General features: G+C 38.1%; 1 protein-coding gene across 1 annotated transcript; it reads left to right on the top strand.

The window, feature by feature from the left end:
• LOC136252055 (short-chain collagen C4-like) lies at positions 1–10,435 on the top strand. Its single transcript, XM_066044410.1, has 7 exons — positions 1–225; positions 916–1,114; positions 1,504–1,548; positions 1,603–1,755; positions 1,810–1,845; positions 4,168–4,320; positions 9,610–10,435. The coding sequence occupies exons 1-7, from the start codon at positions 22–24 to the stop codon at positions 10,317–10,319; spliced, it is 1,500 nt and encodes a 499-aa protein (XP_065900482.1). The 5' UTR covers positions 1–21; the 3' UTR covers positions 10,320–10,435.
• The last annotated feature ends 824 nt before the right edge of the window (positions 10,436–11,259 follow it).

Genomic DNA, 11,259 nt, shown 5'->3' on the forward strand with positions numbered 1-11,259 from the left:
GTGTCAAATATATTTGCATTTATGTTAAATAATTTTAAGCATACCAGTGAGAAAATGGTTACCAACACAAAGGATAGTGTGTTGGTAGCCAGTCTAGTACTATCAGTAGTTAGTCTAGTGTTACTGTTTGGTGTGACTTGGTACTTTCAGTCATCACTGAGTCTACTACAACAACAAGTAGAATATGATAGGGAACTGTTGGTGAAATTACAGGAACAAGTGAAAGTAAGTTTAATGTAGTAGCATGATTATTATAAATAATTGTTATAGTGTAGCACTGTAGCTGTAGCATTGAGTCATGTAGCGACAGCAAAGCTAACTATGTATACTCTAATTAACATACACCTGTCAGTTACTCAGATGATCAATAGAGAATTTAAGCATAAAATGTGACCGGGCCTGCAAAAATAGGGCATGTGGGCACAAACTACCGTAAGTCCTCTAAAAATTCGGCATATTTTTAAATCAATAATTTTCGTCTCGTAATTTTCAGCCTATAATTAGATAGTAGTCGCCACTAATTTTAGTTGATCGACCACTCGTCACAGTATAATTTGTATCGTCAATATTAAGACTAGACAACTCTGATGTTCTTGTCACTATCAGCATCCATCGAAAAAATAGCAAACGCGCCAAATTTTTTATTAGAGGAAATTATTTCACTGTTAGAATACGGGTGCCGAATAGAGGGGCCGAATTTTTAGAGAACTTACGGTATACCCCATCACTCTACAGGTCATATCTCAGTAACGGAACAGAATATTTGCATTCTGTACCTTGCATCATAGAGCACCTTAAATTCTTACTAAGAGCTGAAAATTACATTGCTATAGCACAATGGTACACAAAGTTATGAGGGATGAAAGTTTGAATAAGTAAGTAAAAATCATGTGCCCACATGCCCTATTATCACAGGCATGTTGTGCTACTGATATTACTAATAAGGCTCATGATACTGCAAAAAGACAATCAGATGAATGTTGTCAGTGTAAAGATGGTACACCAGGTCCGAGGGATCCTCCTGGAGAAAAGGGGTCAAAGGGAAGAGATGGAAATAAAGGAGATACTGGACCAAGAGGAGACCCTGGTGACAGGGGACCTAGAGGAGTACTAGGTACATACTGTACGTAAATACAAAAGCAGTGATCAACTGCATAATCAAAGATTTTGTAGCTATATATATGTATGGTGGTGTAATTTTATTAGAAATGAGCTTGGTTGCTTGCAAAACTTTTGCAGACATCATACTTTATTGGAGCTATTCTATATGAACATGTGATCCTAATCAAACTGCTGATAACTATTCCTGATGTCAGCAATTTGTCAGCGTTACATATTTCGCATACAATATTATAGAGCTTAGCTGGAGCTGATGCTGACTAAATAAAGAATCAAATTAATTAGCATTATACTTTACTATATGTCTGTAGTCAGTCTCAATGTCCAAATATGAATTGTAAAAGTGTGTATAGTGTACTTGCATAATTATCACTGACTACACAGGTGATCAGGGTTATCCTGGAATTCAAGGAGAAAAGGGTGAAAGAGGTAATGTTGATATTAAATCATGTAAAATGCTTCAATTCACAGAAATACCTATAGGTGAAAAGGGAGAAACCGGAAAGAAGGGACCAAAGGGTGACCAAGGAAATAATGGTCTCAAAGGACAAAAAGGAGAACAGGGACAGAAAGGAGATGATGGACCAGAAGGATCAAGAGGAGACCCTGGTGATAGGGGACCAAAAGGAGTAATAGGTGAAGTTTGTTGTAAAAGAATTATATAAATTGATATGGCTGCATTCTGCATAGGTGATCAAGGGTATCCAGGACCAGTAGGGAGCCCAGGTTAGTTTAAACCACAGTGTGTACATGTATGATTACTAGTAGTAAAGTTCTTATAATCGTACACTATGATAGTAGTGTATAGTAGGGACCACAAAGGAGTAGGTGTGGCCCACGAAATAAAATCACCCAAAAACAGCCTCAATTTTCCCTGACGACAATGAGGCAGTATTGGTTAGGTAAAACTAAACCCAAACAAGCTTTCAGATCGACCGGAAATGCTTTTAACAAGTTGCTACGGAATTATTTTTTATTATTTAACAGAATTTTGTACTGACCGACTGACTGATGCCTTCAGACAAGCATAATTTGATAACTGCTAAGGCTACGGGCTTGATTTTTCACTGTTCGACGTTGCTTCGGCCTGAGAGGTGCCTTTTGGCATACCGCAGTACATACAATGCATTCTTCATGGACTTACCACTGTCTAGCTCCTTTGTGTCTCATTCATCTTTGCTGACAGCAAAAAGTGTCGATTTGGTGGTAGCATGTGATGGCTTCTCTTTGTAATGAAAATTGTCCGTATTTTTGATAGTGGCTACTTCAATTGCAGAGGTGCTTTTCGAACAGTTTTTGATTCATACTGCTGTGTAACGGGTTGAACATAACCGACAACAAAGCGTAATGGATATTTCACCTTTCAGACGATAATTGATATAACTGGGCACGCGGCACCATTTCTTTCAGTATGCGTGGGTTGTAGAGGTGCTTTTTGGACAGGCCTTGATTCGTACTGCTGTGTAATGGGTTGAACATAGCTGACAACGAAGTGTAATGGATACTTCACTTTTCAGACAATATAGCTGGGGAGCACAGCACCATTTCAGATGCAGTATGCGTGGGTTCACCAGTCATAATAATTATTTACAAAAACGTTAACAAACAAGTACACAGAAAATTTGGAATTTTCAACAAGAGTAGGGACCATAGCACATTGATAAACACAGTAAAACTTGTGTATGGATACTAAAAAATACTGTCTGATATTAACTCTGTATTTATTGAATTTTACTCAGTGTCACTCTGTCTTGGAACAATTTTTTTCAAGTAAAGCTTAGCCATAGGCAAAACTAGATTACTAGTCATAGTAGTAGACTATTATAGTATGCAAATTTTGACAGAATTTGAATAATAGTCCCAAGATGGTCCCAAGACGGAGCAATACTGAATAAAATATGGAGTTAGTATCAGTCATTATCCATACATGAGTTTTGCTGTGAAAAGTACTGAAACAAGCTGGAGTAGTGCACGATATTAAATCACAGTAAAACAATAAGAAGTGTTATATCCCTACTGTGCATTTCCATTATGGTATCTTGAGCACAGTAGGGATATAACACTTCTTAAACCCCAGTGCGTGGGAGTATCAAAGCGCCGCGCTGGGTTATAACTACCATACAGCTAGACAGAGCGGTGCTGCTACTGTACGATATATTAGTTATCACCCAGTGATAACTAACTTATCACCCTGTTGCGGAGCCACTCAGTCTCTTTCGTGACATCATAATAACCGCGAATGGCCAATGGAACAAAGAGCCAAATAAGGAAATATTGATACAAAACACATCAATACAGCACTTAAAACTACCTAAATCTTACAAGAAAACTGTTAATCCTTTATACAATAACACTACAAGTTACCAATACCGTGATAGCTAGTTTAACAAATGTCAAGAATAGTCTGTGACGATTTTCGCTCCTGAAATCACTCCCAACGGTCAGTATGGTGAAGAACTAACTTCCTCTAGCTTCATCGTTCTATCTTGGACTATGGTAGCCACTTGTTGGTCTTTATTTTTCTCTTGCACACCACGCGACACCACCATACCAATTTCTGACGAAGGCGAATCGTACCTGGAACCGCTGCTTCATAACACCGCCCTTCGCTACAGTTTGTAGGCAGTATGTAAGGTCTCTCTTGTAGCTATGAAGTAGAATCTCCACACAATTCGGACGAAATCTTGAGCACAGTGACAGGAACTCAAACCGGAACTTAATTTACTATCCGTATACTTCTGCGCACTCTCGCGCACTGGGATATAAAACAGTTATATCCCATATACTCGGATGATATCATTGTTATTACACTCGTCCTCGGCTCCGCCTCGGACTCGTGTAATAACAATGATACCACCCTCGTACCGGAATATAACTATAACTTATTGTTTTACTGTGATTAAATATCATGCACTACTCCAGCTTGTTTCAATACTTTTCATCGATGTGCTATGGTCCCTACTCTAGTTGAAAATTCCAAATTTTTCTGTGTACTTGTAAAAAAAAAATAGACACCCATTAACCTAGCTATTACTCATTTTGTTAAAGGTGAAAAAGGAGAAACTGGAAAGGAAGGGCCAAGCGGCCAGCAAGGAAATGATAGCAAGAAAGGTGATAAAGGAGATGTGGGACCAATAGGAGAGACTGGATCAAAGGGAAATACTGGACGAAAGGGAGATACCGGTGATGTTGGAATACAAGGTGGGTGGGTAACCATTCCTAAATAGGGAAGTTTTGATAAATATAATTCAATGAAGAGTCAAATCCAATGAAGGTTTAGAGAGGAGAGAAAGAGTTGTAAAGGTAAATGCAGATTGTTCATGCCTTAGTCATGTAACTAGTGAGGTTTAGTTTGGAACCCAGGGTGCCCATATCTTCACCCATAAAACATGATACAGACTGCTGTAGCATACTAGTGCTGCCGCAAGGGCTATTGCTAGCATTGACTTGTAGGCACCTGAGTACTCTACAAGTGGCCCAGTCAACTGAGTATGTATAGGTGTGACCATTATTGTATATGAAAGCCAAATACTTTGTTTTGCTCTATAAGGTGCATGTGTGCTAGTTTGCTTGTACTCTTCCTGAGTTGAAGTATGAGTGTAACATGCTACAGTCTGGTCACCAGGTTCATCTTCACATTATGCCTAGTTGAATGCTATCTAGTTAGCTGTCATAAGGAGAGAGGCTAGCTGTGGACAGCTAGCTATATTGTATAGATTAGCTACTATCACTTGGAATGGCATTCACAAATATTATAGAAACTTGCTACACTTGACCTGGTGCTACATAAGAGGCACCATCTGCTCCTTTGCATTATTATCCTGGCAGTAGAGGAAAACTAGGTGTAAAATATAATTAGTTGGTAAAGAATTTATTAGCGAAAGTCAATTATTTCTCTACTTATAGTGCTATCCCAAAATTTTGCCACTAGAATGCTTTTCATTTTCATGTGCGTGCTGAAGAGTAATAATGTACCTATGTCAACTCTAGTGGATTACACTATTTCTGGAAGCCTGCATATAAATCTATATATAAAAGTAGTTGTTAAATGCCCATAGAACTTGTTGGAAAGATGTGCACAACATTTGTACGACTGCAAATTGTTTTAACTTGTAGGCTGAGTCTGGCTGACATTTAAGCCACTGCAAACAGAGGCGTAGTTACACCCTGGCCTGCACAGGTACAGGCACATGCTATCATTGCTGGTGCTCATGCAGCAAGCCCTATAAAGGCAGTTCCTGCCACTATATACATATTTTCCATTTTCTGAAGTGTATTGTAATACTATAGTAGTACCTCCACTTTAACAGTTGCTAATAATCAATGATCTCCATACTCAAATATTCCATTGTCAATTCAGTAAAACTGCTTTATAATTCCCAGCATCAAGTGATCACATTTTGAGGTCAAGAGTCAAGTATGGTAAAACTGGAAAACAGTATTATAATAGTTAAATTGTTATAGGATCATTGTTTCATTCAATGTTGGATATGAAATACACATAAATAACTGTAGGGAGATCTTACAACTTGGAACTACAGTAAATGTTGAGACACTTACTGTGCATGGTCTCAAATAAGCACTGCAATCATTTAATGGGGCTCATGCACATACATTATATTAAAAAAGAATGTGAAAAAGCACGAACTAGCTATACAGCATGCGTACTCCTGTTATTTGCAGCATATTTTTATCTACTCTATGGTGTTATTCTATGCATGTCACAATCTCGTGCCTTGTTCAAGCCTTTCTTCTTTAGCGATCTATGTATATCATTAACTTCTTACTTCTCATCTGACACTACAACTACTCTGCCTTATATACTGCCCTATGTTTACAAAGATTAAGATCAAAGTAAAATATAATTTACTGTTCTGTTGAGTCACTGTTGACATGTACAAGGTATGATTATTCATGCTATGGTGAGTGTTGGGCCTAATTATTCGTGCTGGTTGGATTGTTAGGCATGATCTTTCACATATTTGCGACAATACAATTATAGAATTTAGGCCCCTATTCGGTGATTATTAGTTTCTCATCCAGCCTTTCTAATTATTATGATGCGGGCGGGAGGGTATTACCATTATGCCATTATTTTATAATATTAACACACTGATGTACAGACCTTGTCCAAATTGTCTTTCTTTCTTACTACAAACATTTCCTTCACTACTTTTCGTGATCGCCAACTGTTTTTCGACAGTCAACTGAAAGCCTGCTTTGATGAAGTCGATAAAACACGATTGCAACTGGCACTGCAGCAATTTGCTAAGGAAACAACAGTTCTCCTGGCGATATTTAGCGCATTGTAGCGTTCATCAACAAACAATTATAACAGTTTGGTATCACGTGTTCTTCTGAGCATGCACAGAGTAAATAATGGCTTACCATGCGGTAGCTTAAGAAGGATGCGGGCGGTGGATGAGAAACTAATAATCACCAAATAGGGGCCTTAAGCAACCTGGAAGTTTCACCACAGTATGGCATCACGTACATCATAAGTCTGCTTATTCTGCTTAATGCCTATCTCTGTGATGTCTGTAGATATCACTGATCGTTTACTATAGGTCTTGTATAGCATAGCTCTTGTACAAATCTGTATGGCATGTGATACAATTCTCACCCTCAATTCTCATTTCAAAACTGATTAATGCTAGAGAAAACATCTATACTAGGCTGGCGTCGATTATGCCGGCATAATTTTTGGCATAATGGGGGATGAAAAGCATAAAGCATAATGCTGGCATAATGGAGCATAATCAGGAGCATAATGGACATATTTTTGCCACCATTAGTATAACTTCTGCTATAACAGTCACAAAGTCAAGGGCTAACCTGTTTTGAATGGTGAAACGATTCCTGACAACAAGTAGTAAAATGCACTACAGTCTTCTTACTACAAGTTTACACAGTGTTACACTCGACGGAACAAGTCAGTGCTTTTCATTGTGGATTTGAGTTTTAAAAGACACATACAGTCATGTGCCAACTAGTATCAAGGCATGGCAAAGCAGTTTGTAGCTATATCTAATGTGTCTCATCGTCTGATTTTAAATAAAATGTGATATGATAATTATAATTATAGAAAGCTCGATTGGAAGACAATAGCTAGTGCTACAAGAGAAGCTGTGATGATACTAAGGTTAGTGATGAATCAGTATAGCTAGTGAATGTCTGGACATTGAAAACAGTGAAGTATCTGCAGGTCTGCAATGAGGCTGAGGTTAATATCAAACCAGGAAAATATTTCAAAAAGATCGAGATCTCTAATAGAACAGTCAAACACTCTAATAGAACAGTCATCGCATGCAACAGAGAGAATGAGACCCATTAAGTGTTTGCCCCAGGAGGCTAATATATTCTTGGCATTGTGGTTCAAATAATATTATACTGAGCAGTTGCTGTCGTTTGAATACCAGTTGCTAAAACTCAAAAGATCTATCATACTAATTATTATTTTTATCAATAGCTAACATTTGCATACAAAGCTACAAAGATATTAGACAATAAAATGTCTATAGCTTCTAAGGGACTATGGATTTGCCCCCAGATCCCTTGCTCTAAAATGCCTACAAACTCTGGAGCACATCCCAATTTCAAGTTATTGCTAATTTTTTATGTTAAAGTTGAAGTGACACTTTTCATTCACATTCTATCGTATGATGAAGTTCTCTTATTTAGAATAAAAACACAAAATAAAAGCGTAATACATTTCTGAAAGCATAAAAACAGGCATAATAGGCAGAAAATTGAGGAAATGCCAGAAAGCAGAATAGGCAAATTTTGGAGCATAATAGACTCAAGCCTAATCTATACTTAGTACAAACAATAATGAGAAGGCACCTTATGGCATTCAGCTATGAGCCGGCTCTACAGTGGAATCTCAGTTATCCAAACCCCTTGGGACCAGGGGTGATCCATAAGTCTGAGAAGTCCATATCTCTGAAACTGTGTATAAATAACCTTATAGCTAATAGCATAAAAACATTAATTTTTAAACATATCAGTATTATCAACTACCCTAATAAAACAGTCACTACCCTAATAGAGCAGTCATTTCCGTGGTTCACTTAACTGAGAATCTGGATAAGTGGGGTTCGGATAACTGCGGTTCCACTGTACACTTTTAGTGCCATTAAAATTTAAATATTCATAATGTGAGTACAATTTCTTATTATTAAGTCAACGAAATCTTTTTGATTGAGGGTTTGCATAATGGTTTCCATTCAAAAACCTTGACAATTTTTTAGGCCCATAATCGTGATCTTGAGTGCCTAACTGTGAGACCATCAGGAGAGGCCCAAAGCTTTATTCTCCTGGTAAAACTTAGTCTGGCAGCACCCGCCCCTTCGCAAAAAGTAAGAGTCAGGTGAATTACAGATACCATGATATCATTTCAAAAGGAATTCAATTAGACAGCATAAATAAGTGTAGTTACGTCAGATGATTGCCCTTCAATTTGAACAAAATCATTGCATTGCCAAGGTGATTTGTGTGTGCATGAACATCATTGGCATGTGGTAATTGGCTACTGTCAAATTTGAACGGTGAAAATGATTTAGTATCTGTATTTCACCAGATCCTTACTTTTTGTGAAAGAGTGGGCTGTGCTAGATTAGACAGTTGAAAGCTCTGTGTCTGCAAATACAGGAGAATGAAAAGAGAGGTCAATATGAGGAGTTTTAGCTAAGTTAGTCTTCAGTGTTTAGTTTTAGCTTCTGTATTACTCATGCAGTTAATAGCCAATGAATAAGCTGCACAAACAGCAGTGTAGTACAGATGTAGCTAGCTACTGTAGGTGTACATAATTATACACTTTGTAACAATTTTTCAAAAGCAAATGATTTCTGTGCAATAATAAAGAGTCCACAGAGTTGCGTTTCTTACTGGAGAGTTTGAAAGGGGACAGTAAGACTTTGTACCCAGGCATTCCTAATGGCTAGCTATACTCCTGACTGCAAACCAACATCACTACACACGTTAGATGGAGAAATCAGTACACTCTACAATATTAATTTTTAGCATTTTGTACGAATTGCAGTAAAACATGGAATTGTAAGTGCTGGTTCTTGCAAAGTACTGAGTCAAACTTTCACATTAATTGTCTGTTACTTGGAGTTTTTGTGCTATGGTTTTGGACAGCTTGTATTTTTGTTCACACTACATACATCATAAGTAATAATTATATTTGGGTTGTTCTGGCACTCATGATGAGAGACACAAGTTCTTCCTCACAGCATGATAATGTAACTGGACATTTACTCAGTCTATTTTGTATGTTTTAAAAGAAGAATCCAAGATTGTATACTATCAGACTAGTGGCAACAAAATAAGTGTTAATTTTATGTGAAACAGTGTAGCCTGGAAATACTGAGCAACCATCTAACCATGTCACCAAGTAGCGAGAAAGACATGGTGTCTGAAACTGTAGGTAGTAGGGCCTATACTAGCTTGTAAAAAATTTATTTGTTTTTACACTTGTACTGTTAGGCACTCAAGGACCAATAGGACTACCTGGTAGAGGAGAGCCTGGACCACAAGGACTCAAAGGAGAAATTGGTGATAAAGGAGAGAAGGGTAGTAGCGGACTACCAGGACCAACAGGACTAACTGGCCTGCCAGGAGTTGTGGGACAAAAAGGTACTAAAGGCGATAAAGCAGAGAGAAATGGAGGAACTGTGTATGTAAGATGGGGACATAACCAGTGTCCATCAACTGCTGAACTGGTGTATAGTGGAAGAGCTGGTGGATCCAAGTACGGCCAGGGTAGTGGTGGTAATCCACAATGTTTACCTCAGAATCCCAACTACCGCACCACTGTAGCTGGAACCCAGAGTGCAGCAGCCAGAATGTATGGTGCACAATACCACACAAATGAGCTTAATAGAAATGTACATGACTATGATGTACTATGTGCAGTTTGCTATGTCAGTCAACGTTCTACAGTCTACATGGTTCCAGCAAGGTACACTTGTCCACTTGGATGGACCACCGAGTATGATGGATACTTGATGGCAGAAAGGTATGATCACAAACGTTCACAGTACAATTGTATTGATAAATCAATGATGCCAGTCCCTGGATCAGCAAGTAACCGTGATAGCGCACAATTTTATCCAGTGGAGGGAAGATGTGGAACGCTCCCTTGTCCACCTTATGAGCATGGTAAGGAACTAACATGTGCAGTGTGTACAAAATGAACTACCTTAAGCTACCAAGTATGAGAAAGCAGCACGTTTTTGTTCATTGCAGAATTACATACCTATGTATCGTAATCAACTGTTTTACATTTAATCACAGAGATAATAGTCATGTACAGTATGGTAGAATAGAAGCTGTTATCTATCACAATGATGCAGTGTTAAAGTTCTGGTAAAGTATGTGTACAGGGATAATTGATGATTGCTGATTTGCAGTAGAATACATGTCTTGATAGCATCACTGAATGTGAAAAAGTGAAGTTTAACAAAGCAATGCTAGGTGCATACCAATTGTAATGAAGAAAATGTACTTTCTTAATAGAATAGCAATACTATTCCCAACTTCAAGCACACATAACAATTTGTCATCATACAAAAGGAGTTCCAGGTACATGTTTTAAGACTCCATGCATGCTACATACAAGCATGTTTAATAAGCAAGTTATGAACACTCTAAATTAATATGCAATCTATAATCTGCATGCACATTCCTTTTCATAAGTAGCTGGTGGTCCAAATAACAAATTGACTTCCTCCACTTAGTAACCCTCTGTATCAACATAATACAGTATGCTCTCTTGACAATAGTTCAAAAAGAGAGAATACTACACAACAGGAACTATATGCCTACAGTATGTACTACCAGTGGCGTAGCTACCATTGAGGCAGCTGCCTCGGTAAAAAATGCTCAACAATCCAGGCTGCCGGAGCAGGCCTGAGTTTTGGTAGCCCAAATTTTCTACTCAAACGTTACTAGACAGCATTACTACACCACACATAATAAAATTTATGGCGGCTGTATGAGTGCTGGAGCCCACAGTGACACGGTCTGGCATTGGCTGCAGCTGGACCACTTCAGTTTCAGCTACATACTTGAATTTGTATGAAAAAGATCGAGATACTCATACAGCCGCAACTATGGCAAGCGAACTTTTTTCTA

Source organism: Dysidea avara, chromosome 4 (assembly GCF_963678975.1).
Source record: "Dysidea avara chromosome 4, odDysAvar1.4, whole genome shotgun sequence".
Classification (NCBI taxonomy): Eukaryota; Metazoa; Porifera; class Demospongiae; order Dictyoceratida; family Dysideidae; genus Dysidea; species Dysidea avara.

Coding starts and splice junctions, on each gene's coding strand:
- LOC136252055 (XM_066044410.1), top strand. CDS start 22: ATGTTAAATAATTTTAAGCATACCAGTGAGAAAATGGTTACCAACACA. Junction 1,756..1,809: donor GGGACCAAAAGGAGTAATAG/GTGAAGTTTGTT, acceptor CATTCTGCATAG/GTGATCAAGGGTATCCAGGA. Junction 4,321..9,609: donor CGGTGATGTTGGAATACAAG/GTGGGTGGGTAA, acceptor TTGTACTGTTAG/GCACTCAAGGACCAATAGGA.